The sequence below is a fragment of the Lycium ferocissimum genome, chromosome 4, assembly GCF_029784015.1.
Source record: "Lycium ferocissimum isolate CSIRO_LF1 chromosome 4, AGI_CSIRO_Lferr_CH_V1, whole genome shotgun sequence".
In the NCBI taxonomy this organism is placed as follows: Eukaryota; Viridiplantae; Streptophyta; class Magnoliopsida; order Solanales; family Solanaceae; genus Lycium; species Lycium ferocissimum.
In genome coordinates this window covers 31,575,984-31,603,015 of record NC_081345.1, presented here as the reverse complement: position 1 = coordinate 31,603,015, position 27,032 = coordinate 31,575,984, and the positions used below count along the sequence as shown (strand labels likewise).

At 38.4% G+C, this 27,032-nt stretch overlaps 2 protein-coding genes and 1 pseudogene across 2 annotated transcripts; 1 reads left to right on the top strand and 2 right to left on the bottom strand.

The window, feature by feature from the left end:
* Positions 1-6,122: 6,122 nt before the first annotated feature.
* Positions 6,123-7,097, bottom strand: LOC132053934 (uncharacterized). Its single transcript, XM_059446027.1, has 2 exons — positions 6,946-7,097; positions 6,123-6,522 (listed from the first exon to the last, which is right to left on the bottom strand). The coding sequence occupies exons 1-2, from the start codon at positions 7,095-7,097 to the stop codon at positions 6,123-6,125; spliced, it is 552 nt and encodes a 183-aa protein (XP_059302010.1).
* Positions 7,098-12,678: 5,581 nt separating this feature from the next.
* LOC132054591 (BURP domain-containing protein BNM2A-like) lies at positions 12,679-13,683 on the bottom strand (annotated as a pseudogene).
* Positions 13,684-20,084: 6,401 nt separating this feature from the next.
* Positions 20,085-20,678, top strand: LOC132053933 (uncharacterized). The gene has a single exon (XM_059446026.1). The coding sequence runs from the start codon at positions 20,085-20,087 to the stop codon at positions 20,676-20,678; it is 594 nt and encodes a 197-aa protein (XP_059302009.1).
* Positions 20,679-27,032: the final 6,354 nt, after the last annotated feature.

Below are 27,032 nucleotides of genomic sequence, written 5' to 3'. Positions count from 1 at the left end.
ATGCTATATGTATTAGAATATTACGAAGGCATTCATGTAATTCAATACCAAAATATTCAATTACATATACCCTATGTATTAGAATTGAAGTGCAATCATGATAATGCAATCATGGAAAGGAAATTCCTATAATCGTAGCCTAAGTTACAAAACTGTAACTTCAATTCCGTAGCAAATTTCCAGAAACCATTTAACCATTAGTATTATCATTACTACCTAGTGATAGCCTCATTATTATTACCTAGTGATAGCCCCACATTGGAATGTCCTTACTTTGACTAAAATCAAGTCATGGCTGGCAACTTTCTACAACAAAAGATGAAATAAAAAAATAAGAAAATTGTTCATGGACAATGATTTCTCCCCCACGTGGATGTCCTTATTTGACTAATAAATTAATTCCTCACCTTTTGTTTTGTTTATACTAATACACGGACATGCACAGGAACGAGAACAGTATACAAACAATGACAATTTGTGACTTGAGTTCACCCCCTCTCCACGTAACTATAACTATAATAGTATGACGAAATTAATTCCATGTTCTAACCTGAAATTTTTGTAAATCCGAGGCTTCAGTTGACGGCAACTTCTGTGCCCGAAACTTTCTGCTTGGAACTTTTGATGCTACCTTTTAATATGTCAACCCTACTCCAATATATTTACTCCTATTTATGGGCCATGTGTTATAGGGTTTTAAATTAATTATGGGCTTGTCCTATTACTCCCCAACTAAAATCATTGTCCAAAATAATCTTTTTACTCGACCAGTATGTATAAGGCAAAAATTGACCCACTTAGTAAATTACACTATTCACCAACTTATACCTTATGTAAGTGTAAATAAAATTCCTATGACTAGACTATTCACACACTTTAAGTAAATACATTCCGAAAATTACCCATCAATTAAATCGCCGTGCCACCCACTCCCGCAAGTCAAAAATACCTTTTAAAAGTACGAAAGTGTATTTAGCTAAAACGAGTCCAAAAGTGCTAAACGACCAAATGGGTCGTTACAATCACAGGTCAGTCAAGTTGCATTATTAAAAAAGAAAGAAAATTCCTATTTGGTTAGGAAAAGAGAACATGTCCAATGGACTTAACGGTGGACTCAATTTGGGTTTTTCCACAAAATATAAGAAAAGTTGGTCAATTTACTTTAGAAATTTGTGTGGTTATAAATAATTTCATTAAGGATAAAAGAGGAAATTTAAAGTTTAATTATTTCTAATTATAGAATGATGACATTCTTTTCTACACAAACTAAAAAAGGAAAGATTATCACATAAATTGGGACAGAGGAAGTATATTGTTTTCGAAAGTTACTACTAATAAAGTTAAATGGTTGTGATTTTAACAACCTTTTATGTAGTGTATTACACATGAGGAATACATCACAGGTCAGTCAAGTTGCATTATTAAAAAAGAAAGAAAATTCCTATTTGGTTAGGAAAAAAGAACATGTCCAATTGACTTGACGGTGGACTCAATTTGGGTTTTTCCACAAAATATAAGAAAAGTTGGTCAATTTACTTTAGAAATTTGTGTGGCTATAAATCATTTCATTAAGGGTAAAAGAGGAAATTTAAAGTTTAATTATTTCTAATTATAGAACGATGACATTCTTTTCTACACAAACTAAAAAAGGAAAGATTATCACATAAATTGGGACAGAGGAAGTATATTGTTTTTTAAGGTTACTACTAATAAAGTTAAATGGTTGTGATTTTAACAACCTTTTATGTAGTGTATTAGACATGAGGAATACATCACAGGTCAGTCAAGTTGCATTATTAAAAAAGAAAGAAAATTCCTATTTGGTTAGGAAAAAAGAACATGTCCAATTGACTTGACGGTGGACTCAATTTGCGTTTTTCCACAAAATATAAGAAAAGTTGGTCAATTTTCCTCATATTATATGCCTTCTTCACCTAACCAGCATACACACAATCAGTTTTTTTAAAAGGAGGGAGGGGGAAGGGGGAGGGGGGGGGGATCCTACATTAGCAGAGTTCGGGGAAAGGTTGTGTCATGCCCCGAACCATGGCCTGGGCGTAACACGGCACTCGGTGCCTATCTGCATGTGACCGAGCGAACCAACTGACTGACTGAATCAACATGTGGTATATGGGCATCAAAATATAAATAACACGTGCCATTTATCTGAGTATAATTGTCTGAAATACATCTGTGTGGAAGTAATATTAAAAGTCTGCAATACTGAATAAGTGGTAGCCAAAGGGGCTAACTCAATAATCCAACAAAATACTGAAAACATTTGACTGACTGTAATCTATGAAGCCTCTACTGAATTAGGAAATACCGACTGACTACCAGGACAAGGCGCCCGGCATACCTTAATACTGAAGTATACTGTCTACTAATCGTCTGAATATAAGAATAAAGTAAGGCCTCGAAGAATAAGGCTCACCACTGACTAGCTGAACTAGGAAGCCTCCTAGCGAGTTGCGTCTACCCCCTGCATATCGGTATCTGCATCATGAGGTGCAAGCCCCGAGCAACGGGACGTCAGTATACTGGAGTTGTACCGGTATATAAAGCAACTGAATGAAATAATAAGCTGAACTGAAACTAAAATACTGATAACTGAACTGAAACAGATAAGTAAAGTTATGGATACTCCCTGTTCTAGGATATGAATATCCTGTTTGCTGTCTGTGACCTTAGGTCCAATAATAAGATGCATGCAAAGTCTGTGGCCTGAGGCCTAAGTATACGTATACATAATTTGTGACCTTATGTCCATATCTGTGGGCCTGATGCCCTAATACAGGTATTCAATAACAAGCACTGAGACTGAGATATGACTGATAACATGATACTGATTATTGATTACGAAGATAAAACTAATAACTGTTCATGATAATTCTAAGCATTCATACTGAGACTCATGAGATACAATTCACAAGTCTATACTGATTACGTACTGGGTTCATGATATTCAAATTGATATTCACAAATGAATTCTAAGGTTATAATGCCTAAAAGACATGAATTCTATAGTTGTTCATGAAACTAGGGCTAACTATATTCTGAGGCAAATCACTAAAAACATGAATAACGTGGCGTTGGGAGAATCATGAATATGCCCTACGGAGATAGATAGCCTCACATACCTTATTTGCTTCACCAATCCTCAATCCAAAAGCCTAAATTCTGAGATGAACCCAAAAGCCTGTGTCTCAAACCTTATTTGTGGGTTTTCATAAAAACCCTAGGTTAAGAACAATGAATTCTATCTCAGATTATCTAAATACATGATAGAATTTGATTGAAATGGGTAGAATTTGTTTACCTTAGAGTTCTTGGGGTTGGAGAGGAGAAACAAGTCATGCTAGGGCTTTAGAGAAACGAGAATTATGAAAAAAGAACTGAAATCCCGTCTTTTAAAGGTCCCAGTTGCGGCACTGTTACGGACCATGTTACGATCCATAACGCCGGACCGTAACATGGCCCAAAATTCCAGTGAGCTATCTAGTTTTGGAGCTAGGTTACGGCCGCCTGTTACGGGCCATAACAAGGGATCGTAACATGAGTGAAAATTCCAGTAAACTGCTGAGTTTTGAGGTCGTATTACGCCGCCATGTTACGGGCCGTAACACATGTTACGGTTTGTGACGTTGGACAGTCCTTTGGTCCAAAAGTTACGAGATGGTGATTTTTCAAGCCTACCTATTACGGTACGAATGACGGTCCGTAACACAGATTACGGGCCGTCCCTTGTGGCGTAACGCTGGGTTTCCTGAACTGAAATATATTTTCGATCCCGACACTCTCCTTCTTGGGTTTCTAACCTCCTGGGTCATGAATATGATCTAGTACAAATTTTATGAGGTGTTACAATATCTCCCCCTTGGGATTATTCGTCCTCGAATGATAGGTTTTTGGTTAAAATAATGCTGAAATACGTGCACATTACCTGGCATAAAGACGTGCAACTAGACTGAAAGGGGCTGAATTGAATTATCTGCTGAACTGAATAACTACTAAGCTGACTGTCTAACTGGCTGAATACTGAGGGCGTGGAAACTATAGAAGAATAAATCTGAGAGGAAAAAGTACATTACCTTTACCGGTTCCTGCTGACTCCTCAAAGAGATAGGGGTATCTGGACTTCATGTCTTTTTCGGCTTCCCATGTGGCCTCTTTGACTTTGTGGCTTCTCCACAAAACTTTTACTGATGCAACTTCTTTAGTTCTCAATTTGCGATCCTGACGATCAAGGATTGCTATTAGGACTTCCTCATAGGCCAAACTATCCTTAATTGTAATGCTATCAGTTAGGACAACCAACGACGGGTCTCCCACACACTTTCTCAACATAGACACATGAAACACTGCAGTAGCTAACTCTTGTGTCAACTCAAGTTCATAAGCAACTAGATCGATATTTCACAGAATTCTATAAGGTCCAATATATCTGGGACTGAGCTTTCCTTTCTTCCCAAATCTCATCACACCTTACATACGTGAAACTTTGAGGAAAACCCAATCATTAACTTCAAATTTCAGTTCCCTCCATCTCGCATCTGTGTAAAACTTCTAGCGACTCTGAGCCGTTCTCAGACACTTTTGAATTAGCTTGACCTTCTCCATAGCCTGATAGACCAAATCTGGTCCTAATAACTCCACTTCACCCACTTCGAACCAACCATTTGGTGATCTACAACGCTATACAAAGCTTCATACAGTGTCATCCTAATACTAGCATGGTAACTGTTATTGTAAGCGAACTTAATAAGAGGTAAGTGATCATCGCAATTACCTTTGAAATCAAGAAACTTCTGATATCTGAGGCTGATATAGGTCTGGGCCAATTCTTAACAGCGTCAATTTTCTGAGAATCGACTCTAACACCCTCTCCTGAAATTACGTGGCCTAGGAATGCTACTGACTTGATCCAAAAATCATACTCTGAGAATTTTGCATATAGCCTGTGGTCCTTGAGTGTTTGCAACAATATTCTGAGATGTTCTGCATGTTCAGCCTCATTACGGGAGTGTACCAAGATGTCATCAATGAATACAATAACAAATAAATCAAGATACGGCTTGAAGACCCTATTCATCAGATCCATAAAAGCATGGGTACATTCGTCAACCCAAAGGACATGATAAGAAACTCAATGTGACCATAGCGGGTTCTGAATGCGGTCTTCGGGATATCAGCTCCCTTAACCTTCAACTGATGATAGCCTGATCTAAGGTCAATCTTGGAATAACATTGAGCACTTTGAAGTTGATCAAATAAATCGTCTATTCTGGGAAGGGGATACTTATTCTTAATGATGACTTTGTTCAACTGGCGATAGTCTATGCACATGCGTAAGGACCCATCTTTCTTTCGGACAAACAAGACCGGTGCACCCCAAGGTGAGACACTTGGCCTTATAAATCCCTTATCAAGAAGATCCTTCAACTGGGCCTTTAACTCTTTTAACTCTGCTGGAGCCATTCTATATGGCGGAATCGATATCGGCTTAGTGCCGGGAAGTAGGTCAATCCCAAAGTCAATTTTTCTATCGGGAGGGACTCTGGGTAGGTCAACTGGAAAGACTTCTGGAAACTCATTGACAACTGGTACTGACCGGAGAGTCGGTGTCTGGGCATCTGCATCCCTGGCTCGGACTAAATGGTAAATATACCCCTTAAAAATCATCTTTTTGGCTCTAAGATAGGAAATAAATTTACCCCTGGGTGTTATTGAATCGCCACTCCACTCTAAGACTGACTTATTAGGAAATCTGAACTGAACTGTTTTGGCTCTACAATCTACTGTGGCATAGCATAATGCTAGCCAATACATGCTCATGATTACATCAAAGTCTACCATTTCTAGTTCTGCTAGATCTGCTGTGGTGAGATGATAATAGACTCTAACTGGACAACCTCTACAGATGCGTCTGGCTAAAACTGATTCTCCAACTGGAGTGGACACTTCATAAGGTTCATGCAATTTTTCGTGTGTTCTATCCCAAACTTTTTAGCAATGAAAGGGGTTACGAAAGAAAGAGTAGAGCCTAGGTCTATAAGGGCAAAAACACTAAAACTGAAGACTGGTAGAATACCTGTGACTACATTTGCACGAGCCTCTGTGTCCTAACGACTGGCTAAGGCATACATGAGGCCTGTGTTACCAGAATTTGCCACACCACGCCTTGACTGGGCCTGAGAAGCACGAGTGGCTACTGAACTAGTGGACTGTGCCACGTTGCCCGGCTTCGCTGATGGGTAGTCTCTCAAAAAGTGCCCTGGCTGCCCACATCCGAAACAACCATCCATACCTGAACGACAAACTCCTGGATGCCTTTTGTTGCACTTGACGCAGACGGAGTGCTGAAAACCCTTGTTACCTATGCTGAATTGAGATTGGGAGCCTGCTGCTCCAGAATTTCTATTCTTCAGATCATTCCTGAATTTTGGGACCGGGGCATTGGCTGCAGAAGTGGCAGGTCCTGCTGATTTACCTTTCTGAAATGGTCTGCCACCACCTCCCTGACTGAAATGGCCTGTGGACTAGGCCCTTTTTGTGAATTCTCTGTCTTGTTCTTTCTGTCTCGGCTCTGCTGCTTTCATATCATCTTCGTTCTCTTTCAAAAAAGTCAACATCTTAGTAATAGTCATGTCTTTGTTCTGAGCCGCTATCTTTGCAGGACCGTAAAGCTCTAGGCTGAGTCCCAACACAAAGCGTCGGACTCGGGCTCTCATGTCTTTGACCATGTGAGGAGCATACCTGGCCAGTGATGAGAACTTGACATAATATTTGGTCACACTCATGCCATCCTGTCTCGAACATTCAAATTCCTAGGCTTTAGCCTCTCTAGCTTCCTTTGGAAGAAAATGGTCAATGAAGGCGGCCTCGAACTCCTCCCAAGTAGCATGGGAAGCATCCTCACCGCGGGACATCTCCCATGACTCATACCATAAGTGAGCTACATCCTTAAGCTGGAAGGTACCAAACTCCACTACTTCCTTGTCTGTAGCTTGCATGACCCTAAAAATCTTCTGCAACTCATCGATAAAGTTCTGGGGGTCTGCATCTGGGTCTGTTCCTGTGAACTCCTTGGGCTTCATGCGTAAAAATTCCTGAGTCCTAGAGCTGGACCCTAATGAACCCTAACGCTGGGCTTGAGTAGCTACTAGCTGAGTGAGCAACTGAATAGCTCCGCCAACATTCGTCTCAGAAGAGCGGAGAGTCTGAGCTGGTGCCTAGAGAGGTGTAGCTGGGGGCACAGCTCTTGGAAGGTTCCCTTGAGTTAGGAGGTCTGAATCCTGAGCCTTTGTGTGCATCCCGCGAGCCTGTGAATCTGTAGTTTGATCAACTTCGGTGTAAGCCTCCTGACTTGTAGCTGTAGCCTTTTTGGTGTAATTTCTCTTTGCAGGCATATTTCTGAAATACGTAATTTCGCAAAGTTAGAGGACTTTCCTGAGACACTGTTCTAACTGCACGATCTAGAGTATGAAAGAAGTGAAACAATCCTGTATGTCTTGGTGGCCAACTATTTACATGTGTGGCGCACACACACATATAAATGAGACTCCATTAGACACGGCTTCATAGACTTCCTAAGACTCTTGAACCTAGGCTCGATACCAAGCTTTGTCATGCCCCGAACCACGGCTCGGGCGTAACACCGCACTCGCGTTCTATTCGTACGTGGACCGAGCGAACCAACTGGCTGACTGGATCAACATGTGGTATATGGGCATCAAAATATAAATAACACATACCAATCATCTGAGTATAATTGTCTAAAATATATCTGTGCAGAAGTAATATTAAAAGTCTGCAATACTGAATGTTGGTAGCCAAAGGGGCTAATTCAATAATCCAACAACATATTAAAAATATCTTACTGACTGTAATCTATGAAGCCTTTACTGAATTAGGAAATACTGACTGACTACCGGGACAAGGCCCCCGGCATACCTTAATAATGAAATATACTGTCTACTAATCGTCTGAATATAAGGATAAAGTAAGGCCTCGAAGAATGAGGCTCACCACTGACTAGCTGAACCTGGAAGCCTCCTAGAGAGTTGCGTCTGCCCTTGCGTATCGGTATCTGCATCATGAGATGTAGGCCCCGAGTAACGGGACGTCAGTACACTGGAGTTGTACTGGTATGTAAAGCAACTGAACGAAATAATAAGTTGAACTGAAACTGAAATACTGATAACTGAACTGAAACAGAGAAGTAAAGTTATGGATACTCCCTGTTTTGAGATATGAATAACCTGTTTGTTGTCTGTGGTATAACCTGTTTGTTGTCTGTGACCTTAGGTCCAATAATAAGATGCATGCAAAGTCTGTGGCCTGAGGCCTAAGTATTCGTATACATAATCTGTGACCTTAGGTCCATATTGTGGGCCTGATGCCCTAATACAGGCATTCAATAACAAGCACTGAGGCTGAGATATAACTGATAACATGATATTGATTATTGATTACGAAGATAAAACTGATAACTGTTCATAATAATTCTAAGCATTCATACTGAGACACATGAGATATAATTCACAAGTCTATACTGATTACGTACTGAGTTCATGATATTCAGATTGATAGTCATGAACGAATTCTGAGGTTATAATGCCTAAAAGACATAAATTCTATAGCTGTTCATGAAACTAGGGCTAACTATATTCTGAGGCAAATAATCGAAACATGAATAACGTGGCGTAGGGAGAATCATGAATATGTCCTACGGAGATAGTTAGCCTCACATACCTTATTTGCTTCACCAATCCTCAATCCAAAATCCTGAATTCTGAGATGAACCCAAAAGCCTATGTCTCAAACCTTATCTGTGGGTTTTCATAAAAACCCTAGGTTAAGAACAATGAATTCTCTCTCAGATTATCTAAATACATGATAGAATTTGATTGGAATGGGTAGAATTTGCTTACCTTAGAGTTCTTGGGATTGGAGAGGAGAAACAAGTCATGCTAGGGCTTTAGAGGAACGAGAATTATGAAAAAAGAACTGAAATCCCGTCTTTTAAAGGTCCCAGTCGCAGCACTGTTACGGACCGTAACAGGTTACGGTCCGTAACGCCGAACCGTAACATGGCCTAAAATTTCAGTGAGCTACCCAGTTTTTGAGCTAGGTTACGGCCGAATGTTACGGGCCGTAACACGTGTTACCGTCTGTAACATGGGACCGTAACATGAGTGAAACTTCCAGTGAACTGCTAAGTTTTGAGGTCGTGTTACGCCGCTATGTTACGGGCCGTAACACAAGTTACGGGCCGTAACACATGTTACGGTCCGTGACGTTGGATAGTCCTTTGGTCCAAAAGTTACGAGACGGTGATTTTTCAAGCCTACCCATTACGGTGCGAATGACGGTCCGTAACACAGGTTACGGGGGCGTAACGCTGGGTTTCCTGAACTAAAACATATTTTTGATTCCAACACTCTCCTTCTTGGGTTTCTAACCTCCTGGGTCATGAATATGGTCTAGTACGAATTTTATGAGGTGTTACAGGCTACACCCTGAAGGATGTGATGTAGACAACCTAGCAGGAGCGGATTTAGAGTGTGGTGAATTACATTGTATACATATGATAGATTTTCTATATTTATGTACATATACTAACTTATGAATACCTTAGTGGTTCAAGGTGTTCAATATTGTCTCTAGCATCATAGGTTCGATTCCCAAGGACAACATTAGTTTTTGTTGTTTTTTCCGAATCCTCTGAGTGAAAATCCTAGCTAACCTATGACCTATAGGTCACATGGAAACAAAGAAATGACTTTACCGTCGCTCCAATCAATAATTAGTAGAATATCTTGATTACTATGATTAGGGGCGTACAAAGCAAACTGACAAACCACATCAAACCGATAATCCGAACCAAACCGAGAAAAAAATTCGACTAGTGATTTGGTTTGACTTGGGTTGGTTTTAAAAAGAAAAACCCGAACACTATTGATTTGGTTTGGTTTTAATTAAAAAGAGTCAAACCGAATCAAACTAACCCGACATTATATTTATAAAATTTCAAACTTATTTTATACATTGAAATATTTATTTATAATGTAATTTATAAATGTTTCTTTGACTTTTTCATAGTTTTTTTTTTATCTTTTAACATATTATTTCAAGCTTGAAATTAGAATTTTGAATGATCCAATAAATTTTATAGCCCAATGATATTAGTAACTCAAATAAAACTCAACAAAAATCAAATCAATACTAATGCTAACAAAAGTAATTCATATCTAACACTGGAATGACAATAATGTTGATATCTATTTTTTAGTTTTATATTAGTTTAGAAAGTGAAAATACATAACTTAATTTTATTTTTTTCTGTAATATTTAGTCATGTAATTAAAACTTGTTAGACGTACTTATTTTAGCATGACTTTGTACTTTTAGATTATGATTATCTTCTACATGCCTTATAAATTAGCCGTATTTATTGTAGTATGACTTAGTACTTTTAGATTATGATCATTTTATTTTATGCAAAATCATTATTTTTTTTCGTTGAATATTTTAGTACAGTTTCATTTCGCATCTCACATTTGTGTTATTTTCTTAATAAATATCTTAGTTAGATAGTCGTATCTTACTAAGACTAAAGAAATATTTGAAGTACAAGTTATATGTTTTGTATGAAGACTTTATCGGAAAAAAACCTGAAAAACCCGAGCAACTCGAAAAAACCGGGAGGTTGAAAACCCCGAATTTTGTTGGTTTGGTTTGGCTTATAGATTTAAAAACCCTATGCAATTGGTTTGGTTTGGTCTTTAAAAAATCCGAACCAACCCGGTCCATGTACACTCCTAACTATGATATGTCTTCTTGCTTTACTCTTGCATTTTATCAAACCTGTTTCTGAAAAGACTTTTCTTAAGTCGAGCGTCTATCAGAAACAACTTCTTAATCTCACACAAGGTAGGGGTAAGGTCGCATGCATCTACCCTCCCTAGATCCCACTTATGGGATTACACTGAGTATATGTTGTTGTTGCTGCTACAATATGCCTTCTTTTTTACCTTATAAATCTATGGAACAAACTTGCATTGCTTCCATAAAAAGAGACCTTGACTTAGGAAAAGCATGTAGCATATTGACCTCTTTTACCAGTCACAACCCGACATGCATTTATAATCTATAAAAGTATCTGAAAGCACCCACCAACCAAAATAGATGATTTCACCCATTTTGTACTACTGCAACAACCATTACGTCTTAGTCTCAAATTAGCTGGGGGCCAATTATAGAATAATCACTATATGTGTCACTCAATTTAGAAATGTCTCAATCCAATATCCAATAACATAGCTTCTTTTAAAACAATAATGTTTTCATAGGTGTGTTACACTTACACAATGAATCTCTTAACTCGGGACATTTATGTTGGTATCACTTGCAAATATATACTTATTTTTCACGGTACACTAGCGAATGCCTGAGTGATAATTGATTGGTCCATGTCACCGACACTTTCTAACTCTATACAAGGAGCTTCACCCTTACTTCAACTATAACTCGCCCTCCTTTTCCCTCTAAAGCCCCTTGCTCTACTCATCTTTAAATTTTTAATCAGAACTTGCTAGACTTGGAACGACATAGATCAAAAGGTTGTTCATTAGTCTTCCTAGTCAAAACTGAAACAAGGGAATTAATTTCTAATTCAAGGGAGTTAATCTGGTCCGAAATTGTCGAAACATATCATTTGCTTTATCGAATAAAGCTAGGGGGTCTTGGTATTGGCTAGTGCTTGTGTTGCTTCAAGGTGCTATTCACATAAGCAAACATTTACAGCCTTTTGCTTCAAATATATGAGTGTGCGAACGACAAATTAAAGTTGATGTTTAGTTCATTGCTCTTCTTCAACCTCGTCATATTTTATTTAGTCTCTATACCTATATTTCATAACCATGATGCAGGTGATAGCTCAAAGGTTTGTGGACGGCTCAACCACTAAACGTACTTAGGTGGCGTGTTACCGTGTTTGCTCTTTATGATTACAAATATGGGTGGGTTGTTACATGAGTGCCAAATTCAGAAATTCGGTAAGAAATCCAATGGAGTTCCAGCTTCGTTTATTATAATTCATAGGAGATATGGATATACACTATCTATAAGGTTTGCATGGTGTTTCTTGACATAATCATGTCTATAATTAATGTTTTCTTCTTGCATTAGTAACAAGTTCTTTTTAATGTCTCTAATCCGCACTTTTTGAGTTGCAATTTTTAATTGTTCTCTGAAATCTAGATAAATTTTATGGTTACGAATCAATTGTGGAAGTTCCAGTGGCAGAAACTAGATCGTATTGTTTTATTAACATCCCACTGCCAGAAAGAAAGGCTGACAAGAGGTATTATTGTTTTTCTTAGATTTTAATTAAGTTTTTCTGACAAGCTGAGACACTGTTTCAGAAGTGTGTTTCAACTTAATTAACAGGCTTGACTTATAAAAACTTTAAAGCAAAAAAATATACACAATAGATTTATACATGAAAAATAATCCAGACTCGAATGAATGATAAAAATCACGACATATACCCCTCTAGGATTTAGCAATTAATTATTGCTAAATACCTTTTTCATTATCCTTGATTGTTTCTAGAAAACTTTGAATAAAACACTCTTGCACATAATTTTAGGACAAGCAATTTTAGTTATCAACATCAAAAGTATACATAGCAGGTATACTGGAAAAATAGAAAACAGAAACAAGCAAATATTAGTACACACATAAGCAATGAAAGAGGACATGGTGCAGCTGTGCCGATTCTTCAAAGCACTTCATGTGCAGTGGTAATTGTTTTTGGTACCCACACTAGATTACCTGATGGGAAAACGTGACAGACAGGTGATGTTCCTGGTAACATACCGAGCACTCTGAAAGATACATGAGATGGACTCCATTTAGAGGTATCCAAGTGACAAACAGCAATTAGTTCCACTCTATCACCATTTTCTTCAACCCCTAAATGAAACCTTGAACACTTTGGTTTTGATTGTGAAGTGACAGTAGAAAACCTTATAAGTCCAAGTCATGGGGTGACATGCCACCATCTTAGGAGCTGCAACTTCTTGTGGAGCATCTAAAATAGTATAGTTTTGAAGAAACAAAGGAGTTGAGCCCTCTGAGAAATGAGCTGTGGTGGATAGAGCTTCAATTTGGGTTTCTCCAATGATTAATTGCACAAAATCGAGCATTGCCTCCATGGATGTGGCATGGTACTTTGTCTCTCCCTTTATGGGGTGAATCTTCACATCCTCTCAATGCATCTTCCATGGCTTTTGCTTGTGGAGAGTTTTTAGATAGCGAGAAACATTGAAAAGGTTTGGGAGTTCATTTAGTGAAAATGAAATGGAATCGACTTCTTCTTTGGGCAAGAATTGCAGAGAAGAAGAATGATCCCTTCTCGGGAAGGAGATAGTTATTGATTTCCCTAACTTTAGATCATCCATAAGGGAGAAAACTCTTGTAGAAGGATCAATATGATCCATATGGGATGAAGAATGGATATGTTCATTCTCTTTTACTGCCTGCTCATTATTGTTTTCAGCTATGTTTATAAGAAATAAATGGATATCGGGAAATCTCTTTTTGTGCATGTTTATTGTTTTCAGCTCCCTGTTTATAAGAAACAAACGGATATAGGGAAATCTCTTTTTGTGCCTACTTATTATTGTTTTCTGCTCCCTATTTATAAGTAATAAACGAAAATTGGAAAATCTCTTTTACTGTCTGTTGACTGTTGTTTTGTCACGACCCAATTTACAAGCCGTGAAGGCACTAACTCTCCTGAGTCATTAAGCCATCTACAACCCCATTTAAAGCAGGTAAATAAGTATTCAGTGTGGAAATAAGGATACGAATCCATTTATACGAATTTAAGCCTTTATAATCATGAAAAAGTGAATAAATAATATAACTCCCAAAACCTAGTGTCACTACTACAAAAACTTCTAAATTTCGATACAAGTCTAAAGTAATACAAAATACACTGTCCGAATAGAAAAGACAGAAATAAAAAAAATGGAAGAGAATCCGGTGCTACAGATCTGCGTGCAGCTCCTCCCGACTCTCCGACAAAGTCTCCGCCTCGGCCGGTTGAGCATCCTGAAAGGTCGTCAGCACTAAGGGTGCCAATGGGACGGTTCGGTCGGTTATTTTAAAAAAATTATACCATCCCAATTCTTCGATTATTTTATTTTGTATAACCAAAATTAGACTTTTCGAGACCGTCCCATCATCTCGGTTTTTCTTCGGTATCGGTACGGTTCGGTTAATTTTTGGTTATTTTAGTTTTAAAGTGTCACCTAAGAATACACCACCATTAAAATGTAACGACACCTCTCACAAACCTGTTTGTAGTACACCATCAAATAAAGTTTCTGTTTGTTTCTTATGAAATACTTAATGTAAAAGCTAATAAAAAAACTACACAAAGTAATTAAGTGAAATGTGTTATATCAAGTAGTAAGACAACAACGACGTGAATCCTCATTGATTGACCGGGAGAAGAATAACTTGCCAAAAACAACAATATTGAATTGAGCCAAAACAAACATTAGCTTATAGGCCACGTAAACCACTTGAAGTTGATACATATACATCAAGCAACATAGTAGAGGAGACCAAGATGGAGGTAAACTTCTAACCAAAAATGCCTACTTAAATCATCTAAATCTATGATCGTATGACTATGTATATGAGGTATCTTTTTGAAATTAAATCCAATCAACTAAAGGCCCAAATTTAGTGGCCAAAATTATTTTTTATATTTGCAATGGAACTTATAAAATACATTTTATATATTCAATTTAACATATCTATAATATATAAAATATATTTCATACATGCAAGGCGGTTCGGTTCGGTTCGGAAATTTTTTGATTTTTTGTATAAATTAAAAAGATCACCCTAATTGTTCGAGACGGTTATAAGCTTAAATAAAAATCCACGGTTTTATTGAAAAAACACTATAAATCGGTTCGGTATGGTTAGGTTCGGTCGATTTTTCATATTTTTTTGACACCCCTAGTCAGCACGGATCCGAACCTACACACAAAAAGGTGCAGCAAGTGTAGTGTGAATACAAAATCATCGGGTACTCAGCATGCATCGTCGACCGACCCAATCCAGAATGGAGACGAGGATTAGTCTATGAATTTCCATCACCACACTTAACCGTCATTAGTCCACAGTAATATTAATCGAATAAATCATCTTAATCTTAAGTTATAAGCCTATGTGAGAGCTTCTAATCCACAAGTGCCTCAGTTAGCCTATGAGCATATAACTCTTCTATCCGTCACATAACATAAATTTGCACTTAAGCGTAAATCAGACAACAACTCAAGTAAATCACCATCAAAGAATCAATGGTATGATATGATATGCATTATTAGCCACTCCGCACATAGCCAGAGCTGACTTCTTTCGTTCACTTCCTTATCATACGTTTCCACAATCTTTATTGTTAATCTTTCCATCAAGATAATCACAAATCCGGCAAACACCTCGGATTTCCATCAATCTTTCCATTGGAACCATATCATCATGTCAAAAAAAATATGTAATGAAATGCATTTATAAGTGATGAACACGACAATAATCATAAGAGGTGAATAATCAACAACTTTCGAAATTAGCAATCAATATCAGTCATCAGCATAAATCAAACAATGAAGAATGTATGTAACGCAATGCAAGGTCTTTGTTTCCATTTCCCGATATACACACATTTGACTATTAACGAATCGTGACCCATGGGGGGGCTCATGAGGCCCATATATTATCGCTCCAGAGAATCATCAGATCACGGACCGCTCCGGTAGCAACCTCGGATCACGATTTCTACATATCATATCTCAAGTACCTGTCACTTAGCCGACAGGACCCATTTGTCAACGGAATGCGCTAAAGCATCATCACTCGTCCAGAACAAGATCCCATCGGACTCACAATTATATCCTCAAATCGTAGGGATGAATACATATAACGTATGAATATGGCATACATCAACTCAAGAACAAGCATATGAGCATGGAATCCATCCTCATGTTTACAATATCAAAAAGGCTTCACCTTTTTACTTCCTTTTTACTTTAACAAGGATATATGAGTGATATTCATACAAACAGACAAGACATGTAATAACAATAAGAGACATAAAGTACAGACATCGGACTTCAGTCACAAATCCAAAGGATCATACTATTAAATCAGCTACTGCCTAAAGCATGGCATTCAAACCAACTATACAATTGAATTACACAAATACCCATAACATGATGACCTGTATCCGATACTGGTGCTCGTCACTTCACGAGTATCGGAACCCCCCTTTAATTAACCCAAATCCCTCCTATTAGATTCATTTTAACTAAACACGACATTCTAAAAAGAGTGCAAGGTCTCGACATGCCTAAAAAGTAGAAGCTTGAAGCTCGACGATCTCCATGCGGCCTCCTTCCTTCTTCAAATCCTCTGAACGATCCCAAACTGATCAAATAGAAGTTATACATTAGAATACGAGTCTATTAATACCCATAATGCTATATACAAACCCAATTCCGAAATAAAACCCAAAATTAGGATTTTCGAACCCAAAAGGGAAAAATAGTAAAGTGAGCCTAGAATCACATTCCTCATGCTTAATATTACTCACATACCAAAAATCATCCAAAAACAACTATGAATTCATGCTCGTTTAATCAATGTCCCATTTTCCAATTTGGGTTCAAAACCCTTCACTTAACCTCTTAAATTTCACTGTCTAAGCATGGGTTAATGATCCTAATCAACGAAATAATCATAAAACACGAATTAGAGAACTTACCCACTGATTTCCTCTTGAAACCCTTCACTTTTGCTCCACGATCGCTGATATAATAATAAAAAGGAAAGACAAGAAATTAAGGATAGAATAGATTGACACAATTGAATAAGACTAAAAGGCAACCCTAACCATAAAAGATTAAGACCTTCAATTAGATTATTCAAAAACACCAAACTCTTAAGGAGACCAAAAGGGATTGAATTCCCAATCAACCACCTTCTCAACAATTCAAACAACCAAAAGCTTCAACAAGCTCTCAAACACTCAATTCTAGAGTTTTACAAGTTTTCAATATCTCATCAAAATAATCTAAGTCTTCCATAAAGAAGAAGAGAACTATTTATACTATGCTAGAAATAAAAGATAGTAAAATGACATAAACACCCTTAATGAGACAAGGGCCTTGTTTGGCTATTCTTATTTCTTCAAAATCTTGAAATCTCCTTTGCAAGAATAGCCAACTCTTCATCTTTTAGCCATTGCGATGACTTTCCATTTCCTCTTCTTCTTCCCAAGCAATCTTAATCAACAAATGGACTTGGGATCCAAGATGTTCATCAAAAGTATACTCAAAAGCCTCTTGCTTCATAAATAGACCTTGCAAGTGTTGTAGTTCCAGGGCTTGGCTCCTTGTGAATTGATGCGCCGGGAATTTATGGCACATTCAAAGCCTTTTTACGAGAAGTTTTACTTATTTTTAAGCAATTTAGTGTCTATTTAATGTGTCTTTAGTGTTTTTCAAGTAACGGAACAGATTTGGGATGAAAACAGTTAAAAGTGCAGAAGTGATCGTAAACTCAGTTTACGGACCGTATTCTCAAATACGGGCCGTATTCCATGGGCATATTTAAGGATAAGAAGAATCAGAAAGGCAGGCTAAGGATATGGTGATTTACGAACAACTTTTACGGACCGTATTCCACTTTACAGTCTGTATTTCAAAGCATATTTAACCATTCAAGCATCTGGCAGAAAGTTGGAAGTTTTGGAAGTTGAAAGTTGTAGGGTTTTAATTGAGATTAGTTCTCATATTTTTGACTTTTGACTTAGAACATTAAATACTCTCTTGGTTTTAAAGCTTCATTACAACAATTTAAGTATTAATTCCTTTTTCCTTCCAAACTTTGTCATGAGTAGCTAAATTCCCTTACTAGGGTTGTGAAACCAATGATGGGTGTTTTGTGATTGGGTTCGGATTGGTATATGTATAATGGATTGTTAGAGTTTATTTATTCTTCATTTATAATTAATGGTTGCAAATATTGATTAATTCCATAAATCTTGATTTGTTTGGGAAGACAATTAGGGTTTGGTAAGAATAAATAACAAGAACTCAAAGCTTTAAACTTTGTTTAATAAATTCACTTAGGAATAAGAAGAATTTACTTGGCATAGTTAACCGTTCTTCATATCACTTTCTTATATTTGGGAAAATCATAGAAAGAAATAATTTTTATTTATTGGGAAATAGTAGAGATTCACCTAGAGGTTAAGTGCATATTAATGTAGCAATCCATTAGAAGTATATCAAGATCAATACTCATGATCATACACCCTATCTAAAGGGGACACAACCTTAGTTTCTTTTATCCTAAATTACACATTCAAAGCAACTAGTTAGCCATTAGTCCTAATAACCAACTTTTTACCAAAATTATCGGATTAAGACATTAGACCTAAATTAAGCATCATACGACGGTAGTAACCTTTTCACACTATATTCCCTGTGGAATTCGACCCCAACCTCGTTGGGTTACTATATTTGACAACGTCCGCTTTATACCATTAATAGGTGTAATTTGAGCGTATCAAATTTTGGCGCCGTTGATTGCAAAACTTCCTCTACCTATCTCAGTCAAAGGTGTCCGAAGTTTCTTGGGACATCTTTGGGTTCTACAGGCGCTTCATCAAAGATTTCTCCAAGATTGCTAACCCGATGTGCAAGCTTCTTGAAAAAGAGGCTAAGTTTGTGTTTGATGATAAGTGCCGGAAGGCGTTTGATGTGTTAAAAGAGTGTCTCACTACTGCTCTTATTATTATTTCTCCTGATTGGTCTTTTCCCTTTGAACTGATGTGTGATGCTAGTGGGTTCGCGATAGGTGCTGTGCTTGGTCAGCGGCACAATAAAATTATGCACCCGATCTATTATGCAAACACCGAATCTTTGTCCAGATGAATTACACAGTGACGGAGCAAGGGCTGCTTGCAATAGTTTTTGCTTTTGAGAAGTTTCTGGCCTATTTTTTGGGGTCCAAAGTTGTAGTATACACTGATCATGCAGCATTGAGATACGTTATGACGAAGAAGGAAGCAAAGCCGCGACTGATCCGATGGGTGCTATTGCTGCAAGAGTTTGATTTTGAGGTGAAAGACCGCAAGGATACTAAAAATCAGGTGGCTGACCATCTCTCTCGGCTTGAAAAAGCTGGGAGACCTACTGATGAGCTAGATATAGATGATGCATTTCCAGATGAGAGGGTGTTGGCTGTGTCAAATGAAGTGGCACAGTGGTATGCTGATATTGCTAATTATCTGGTGACAGGCATAGTTCCAGAAGATATCAAAGCTTATAAGAAAAAGAAGTTCTTGCGGGAGTCTAGTCAATACCATTGAGACGAGCCTTATTTGTTTCGAACAAGCGCTGATAATATCATTCGACATTATGTTCCCGAAAGTGAAGTGATGGGATTCTAAAGGCATGCCATGACTTTCCTTTTAGGGGTCATCATAGTGGTAACCGGACTGCTGCTAAGGTTCTTGAATACTGTTATTACTGGCCGACTATCTTTCATGATGCAAATCTATTGGTGCGGTCTTGTGATCAATGTCAGAGGCAAGGGAATATAGGCAGAAGGCAAGAGATGCCTATGAATTTTGTGATGGAGGTAGAAGTGTTCGATGTCTGGGGGATTGACTTTATGGGACCCTTTGTGAGTTCTGGTGGCATGAAATATATCTTGGTTGCTATGAACTATGTGTCAAAATGGGTAGAAGCAGTGGCTTTACCTAACAATGAGGCTAAGAGTGCCATGGGGTTCCTCAAGAAGAACATATTTACTCGATTTAATACTCCAAGGGCTATAATCAGTAATGGTGGGTCCCACTTTTGCAATAGAGCTTTCGCGGGTTTGATAGAGAATATGGCGTAAAACATAGGGTGGCAACACCTTATTATCCTCAGACAAGTGGGCAAGTTAAAGTATCCAATCGGGAGATCAAGAGTATTCTAGCTAAAATGGTGAATGCAAATAGGACTGATTGGGCTCGCAAGCTCGATGATGCTCTATGGGCATACCGAACTGCTTTCAAGACTCCGATTGGGACTTCACCCTTCAAGCTCATTTTCAGAAAAGCTTGTCACTTGCCGGTTGAACTTGAACATAAGGCTATGTGGGCTTTGAAGAAATTGAATATGGATTGGGAAGAGGCAACCAAGTTAAGTTTGTTTCAACTCAATGAGATGGATGAATTTCGATACCAGGCATATGAGAGTGCATCACTTTGTAAAGAAAGGATGATGCAGTATGATGACAAGAAAATCCTGAAGCGAGAATTCTACAAGGGTGATCTCGTTTTGCTGTTTAACTCTTGCTTGAAGTTGCAACTGGGCAAGCTAAAATTAAGGTGGTCTGGTTCGTTTGAGGTGGTAGGTATTTCACTCCATGGGGCGATTGAACTGAAGTCCGGAGATGGAACTCGGACATTTAAGGTGAATGTGCAGAGGGTGAAGCACTATCATGGGATGGTTGATGGTGATAGAATTGTTGAAGGATACCGGTTGAAGCACCTCGGAATGAACGCTGACCCGGTGTTCACTGATAAGGAGTGAATGGGTACCACCGTCGTGCCGCGACGTTAAATCAAGCGCTTCTTGGGAGGAAATCCAAGTGTAATGTTGATTTTCTTTTTGCTTGTTTTTGACTACATATAGGGTAATGGTTGTTTTGATGCAGGAATATATTGCAGAAATTGTTCTTTGAATAGCAGGTAAGTTAAGTAGTAAGAGAGACTGTTTCGCAACATTGCAAAATATGCCTGCAGTTTATGAACCGTATTTCACAATACGGCTCGTAAAATAGGGCGTATTTAACAATGTCACAAAACAGTAACACTGTATTGTAACATGAAAATTTACGACCATGGAATACGGATCGTATTTCACAATACGGTTCGTAAATCTGATCGTAATCTTTCATGAGACAATACAATGTACTGCCCACATAGATATCTCTAAATACGGGCCGTAAAGCACTTTACGGAAACATAATCACTTTTATAAACATAAGCCTTTCCGGCTATCAAAACAATATATACATGCATATACATACAACTATGGGACCATACTACCCACACTGCGTATCTACGAGCCTCTACTAGAGTACTAGACATATGGACGGGACAGGACCCCGCCATGCCCAATCATGAATATACACACATATGTACCAAAAGAATAATCAATGGCACCTCCGGAAAATGGAGTGCTCTCAAATCAGCTGCTAGCTCCTATGAGTCTGGATCACCTCCCTGTCTACCTGTGGGCATGAACACAGCGTCCGAAGAAAGGACGTCAGTACGAATATTGTACTGAGTATGTAAGGCATAAACAATAATAAGATATCAATGAAATAAGGAGGCATCAATGAGGAGCAATCTGTAACTGACTGAATCATAAAGGAAGTAATACATGCTGGCTTACTTTCATACTCATCATCATATCATATATGCATAAATGTATAAACTGCCCGACCATATAGGTGCGGTGTGATAATCAATAACATTAGCAATAGCATTAGCCTGCGTCCAGGCCTCCCGCGTCCGGGGTATCATCTCATGCCGCCCACTAGTGGTGTCTGCCCATGCCATTTGGCCATGGTGTATAGCTGCCCGCCTTGGCGGTGACTGCCCGGCCATATAGGCGCGGTGTAATCTCATCATGTGCTCATCATATCATACTTATCATAATGTACTTATCATACATGCTTATCATAATATGCATATCATAACATACTTATAGCAATACATGCATAGAGACTCATAGATAATCATACTTTATCGGGGTGACGTAAGGTCGTGGACCCCCGATGTCATTATGAGCATTCGTAACTATCCTGCCTCACCTTGAAGGAACAAACATAAGGTGAGTGTATATAATGATTAACATCAATGAACTATGGATAGCTTCACTAGCTTAATATGAGCATCATATCATAGACTATAGCATCTCTAGACTTAGCTTGTCATTAACATTATCATAATCGTAACATATCTCTTATCTCGTATGACCATTCATGAACAAGGGCTCATAGTCTTCTTGAAGATGGAACATTCATTAAGAAAGAGGAAATCCATGCCATAGGACTCATGCCTTAGAAGAAAGGACTAGCCTCACATACCTTTGTCGTTTACTATTCTATCGCTTGCTCGTTCTCCTTTAATGCACTTGTTTATACCTTCAAGAGAATTCGTATCGACATTAGCTATATTATCGTGAAAACATACTTACTAAAGCTATAGAAATTTGGGCAGCATTTCCTTTGTTTATACTACTTTCCGCCATATTCCATATCAACTCCCAACATTCATAACAATCATCACAATATCACTAACAACAATCGTCATTCATTTACATAATTCGCATTTCACAATTCTACTTCAATTCTCCATATTCATGACTAAAAGTCCATCATCGTATTCTTCCATATCCAATACTTATTTCATGTTCTATAAGTCATTTATAACGCATTTATATCATCAACATATCCATTTCCATGATTCAATTCAACTACTACTCACTAAAGGCACTTTTCACACATTTATGACCCATTTCACATACTCTTCTACAATCCATGAGTCTTAACTTACTAATACTTCAAACAACATGTAAAGATCATGAAACTTACCTTAGATGATGGAGGAATAAGCTTGGAATGGTGATTCACCCTTAGCACCAAAACCCTATTTTATCTCTATTGGGATTTCTTGATTTGGATGACTTTTAATGGGTCTCCTTCACTTGGTTCACTTGATTTCTTGTTGTTGATCCTTGATTTATCTTGATTTTCATGGATGAAGTGTTTGGAATATTCTAGAGTTTCTTGAAGTTGTGGAGGTGAAGTGAAATGAAATGAAATGAAAAGGGTCCCTTATATAAAATGAACTTCGGTCCTCGATTGAAGATATACGGACCAACATACGGTCCGTATAAAATCTACTGACCGTATGTTGAACCGTATATCTGGTCCAGTGAATCATGACATTCTGGGCTGGATCTACGGCTGGACATACGGTCCGTAGATCTTATACGGCCAGTATGTCTGGCCGTATGTTTGCCCAGTTTTCCGAGAGTTGTTTCGTCGACTCGTTTGATCTCCGATCCTTATGGAACCTTCTTAACACTTGTTCCTTACTTCAATACCATTCTAAGGGACGTTATAACTCTTCCTTAGGGCATCGTTCAAACATCATTAACTTAATACTCGTAATTCTTGTCCGATACATTCAACTTATAACTCGCTTTCCTTAGCAACTTTCTTTCCTTAACTCGTATGTCTTTGGAAGTCTTAATTAGCATCATCAATTACTATCTCTTACTTGTCCAAACCTCGTATACATCATACCCCTCGCTCGTCTACTCACTGTATGCTAACGGGGAATTTTCGAGGTGTAACATTCTTCCCCCCTTTTGGAACATTCGTCCTCGAATGTTAAGTCGTCGGGGATTTTAGAAAAATTTCGCCAGAGTTTCCCCTATAATATGGCGATACCATCCTGTCACAACAACCCATAATATCATTGCCTCACAGGGCCACAACACAATAGCAATATAGATTGGCCACACACGACCCATATACATAAAAATAAAGCATACATACCTTATCATTTCGAAGTTTCATCATAGATTTCTTCTGAGGGCTGAAATAAATGCGGGTATGTGGATTTCATCTTCTCTTCCGCTTCCCAAGTCATCTCTTCCCGATTGTTATTTCGCCATAAGACTTTCACTGAAGCTATTTCCTTGTTCCGAAGTCTTCGTACTTGCCTGTCTAGTATGGCAATAGGCACTTCTTCATAAGCTAGCTTTTCCGTGATCTGAACATCATCTATTGGCACAATCTTTGTGGGATCTCCCACACATTTGCGGAGCATAGAGACATGGAATACTGGGTGAACTAGTTCAAGCTCTGAAGGCAATTCTAATTCATACGCTACTTGACCCACTTTGCGGATGATTTTGTAGGGTCCAATATATCGAGGACTTAACTTTCCTTTCTTACCAAATCTCATCACCCCTTTCATCGGTGATACTTTCAAGAACACCCAATCATTAACTTGAAATTCTAAATCTCGCCGGCGGTTGTCCGCATAAGATTTTTGGCGACTTTGGGCTGTCAATAATCGATCTCGGATCACCTTGACTTTTTCTACGGCTTGTTGAATCAACTCGGGGCCTATTAATTGCACTTCTCCGACATCAAACCATCCAATTGGAGATCTACATTTCCTTCCATATAAAGCTTCATACGGAGCCATTTGGATACTGGAATGATAGCTATTGTTATAGGCAAATTCGATTAGGGGTAAGTGGTCATCCCAACTACCACCAAAATCTAAAACACATGCCCTTAGCATATCCTCCAAGGTCTGTATAGTACGCTCGGCTTGTCCGTCAGTTTGCGGATGAAATGCCGTACTAAGCCTTACTTGGGACCTAGACCTTCTTGGAAGGATTTCCAGAACTTAGCTGAACTGTGCTCTCTCTATCCGTAATGATAGATATTGGAATACCGTGAAGCCTTACAATCTCCTTAAGATATAACCTTGCATAATCTTCAGCTGAATATGTAGTTCTGACTGGGAGAAAATGAGCTGCTTTTGTCAATCTATCCACAATCACCCATATAGAATCATGCTTGCCTCGAGAGCGGGGCAATCCTACAATAAAATCCATATTGATCACTTCCCATTTCCACGTAGGAATTTCTATTGCTTGCAATAATCCTCCTGGCTTTTGATGTTCTACCTTTACTTGTTGGCAATTTGGACATTTGGCTACAAATTCTGCTATGTCTCTTTTCATGCCATCCCACCAATACATCAATTTAAGATCATGATACATCTTTGTCGTCCTGGATGAATAGAATATACGGAGTAATGAGCTTCTTCTAGAATTCGGCGGCGTAGTTCGCCACATTTGGAACATAACCTATTCGGTATCTAAGAACCCATCTGTCGAGACTTCAAATGGTGACTTTTCTTTTAGAAATTTCACACCTTTATAATACTTCAATTTGGGATCCTCGTATTGGCGCTCTTTTATTTTCGCATCCAAGGATGAAACTGTGGGATTGTTAACACTAACTCCTGCGTCGCCTGAATCAATTATACGTACTCCAAGATTTGCTAGTTGATGGAGTTCATGAATCATTTCTTTCTTTCCCGAGGGTACTTCACATAAGCTACCCATTGATCGGCGACTAAGCGCATCCGCTACTACATTTGCCTTTCCGGGGTGGTATAAGATATTCACATCATAATCTTTCAATAATTCTAACCACCGCCGCTGTCGCAGATTCAACTCCTTCTGTTTGAAAATATATTGGAGACTCTTATGATCCGTATAGATATCAACATGCACGCCATACAAATAATGTCTCCACATTTTCAAGGCATGAATAACTATGGCCAATTCAAGATCGTGAGTTGGGTAATTCTTTTCATGTTTTCGCAGTTGTCTTGAAGCATAAGCAATGACTTTTCCATGCTGCATTAATACACATCCTAACCCAACACCGGAAGCATCACAATACACAACATAGCCATCCGGCCCTTCTGGAAGTGTTAAGACTGGAGTTGAGGTTAATCTGTCCTTCAACTCTTGGAAGCTACGCTCACAAGCGTCATTCCACTGAAATTTTGCTGATTTCTGGGTTAACTTCGTCAATGGGGCTGAAATAGATGAAAAGCCCTCTACGAATCTTCTATAATAACCTGCCAAACCCAGAAAACTACGAACTTTTGTAGGCGTCGTAGGCCTTGGCCAAGTCTTCACAGCCTCTATTTTCTGAGTATCAACTCTAATGCCATCATCTGAAATCACATGGCCCAAGAATGTCACGAATTTAGCCAAAACTCGCACTTCAAAAATTTTGCATACAACTCCCGAGTACGGAGAATTCCAAGAACAATACGTAGATGATGTGTGTTCTGATTTTGTGCGAGAATACACTAAAATATCATCAATGAATACTATCACGAACAGATCTAAGAGAGGCCTGAATACATTATTCATTAGGTTCATAAACACTGCCGGCGCATTAGTCAGCCCAAACGACATCACTCGAAATTCATAATGGCCATATCTTGTTTGAAAGCTGTCTTGGGAATATCTTCTCTAACTCTCACTTGATGATAACCTGACCTCAAATTTATTTTGGAAAATCACTTGGGCCCCTGTAGTTGATCAAATAAATCATCAATTCTTGGAAGAGGATACTTGTTTTTTATTGTCACCTTATTCAGCTGTCTATAGTCAATACACATTCGTAGGGAACCATCTTTCTTTTTCACAAATAAAACTGGTGCTCCCCACGGTGATGAACTGGGTCTAATGAACCCCTTTTCGAGCAAATCTTTCAATTGTGCCTTTAACTCTTTCAATTCTGCCGGAGCCATTCGATAAGGAGGAATAGAAATAGGCTCGGTATCCGGCAACACATCAATGGCGAAGTCAATCTCTCTTTCTGGAGGAAGGCCTGGAAGTTCATCTGGAAATACATCCGGAAACTCATTCACTACCGGAACAGATTGAAAAGTTGGCGATGTTGCCTCGGTGTCATGAACTCGGACTAAATGATAAATATAGCCCTTAGCTATCATCTTTCTTGCCTTAAGGTAGGAAATAAACCTACCCCTCTCGGAGTTGCCGTATTACCTTTCCATTCAAGCACGGGCTCTCCGGAAATTGAAATCGAACTAATTTCATTCGGCAATCGACATTAGCATAGCATGAGGCCAACCAATCCATACCCATTATAACATCAAAGTCTAGCATTTCTAGCTCAACTAAATCGGCTTTGGTTTGGCGATCACATATCACAATTATACAATCTTTATACACTTGTTTAGCTATCACGGGATCACCAACCGGAGTAGACACCTCAAAAGGTTTAATTGGCTCGGGTTT

Excerpts from the sequence above, each read along its gene's own strand:
- LOC132053934 (XM_059446027.1), bottom strand. The coding sequence starts at position 7,097 with ATGAAGCCCAAGGAGTTCACAGGAACAGACCCAGATGCAGACCCCCAG. Across the intron at positions 6,523-6,945 it reads AAGGATGTAGCTCACTTATG|TCAGGGAGGTGGTGGCAGAC; the intron begins GTATGAGTCATG and ends AGGCCATTTCAG.
- LOC132053933 (XM_059446026.1), top strand. The coding sequence starts at position 20,085 with ATGGTGAATGCAAATAGGACTGATTGGGCTCGCAAGCTCGATGATGCT.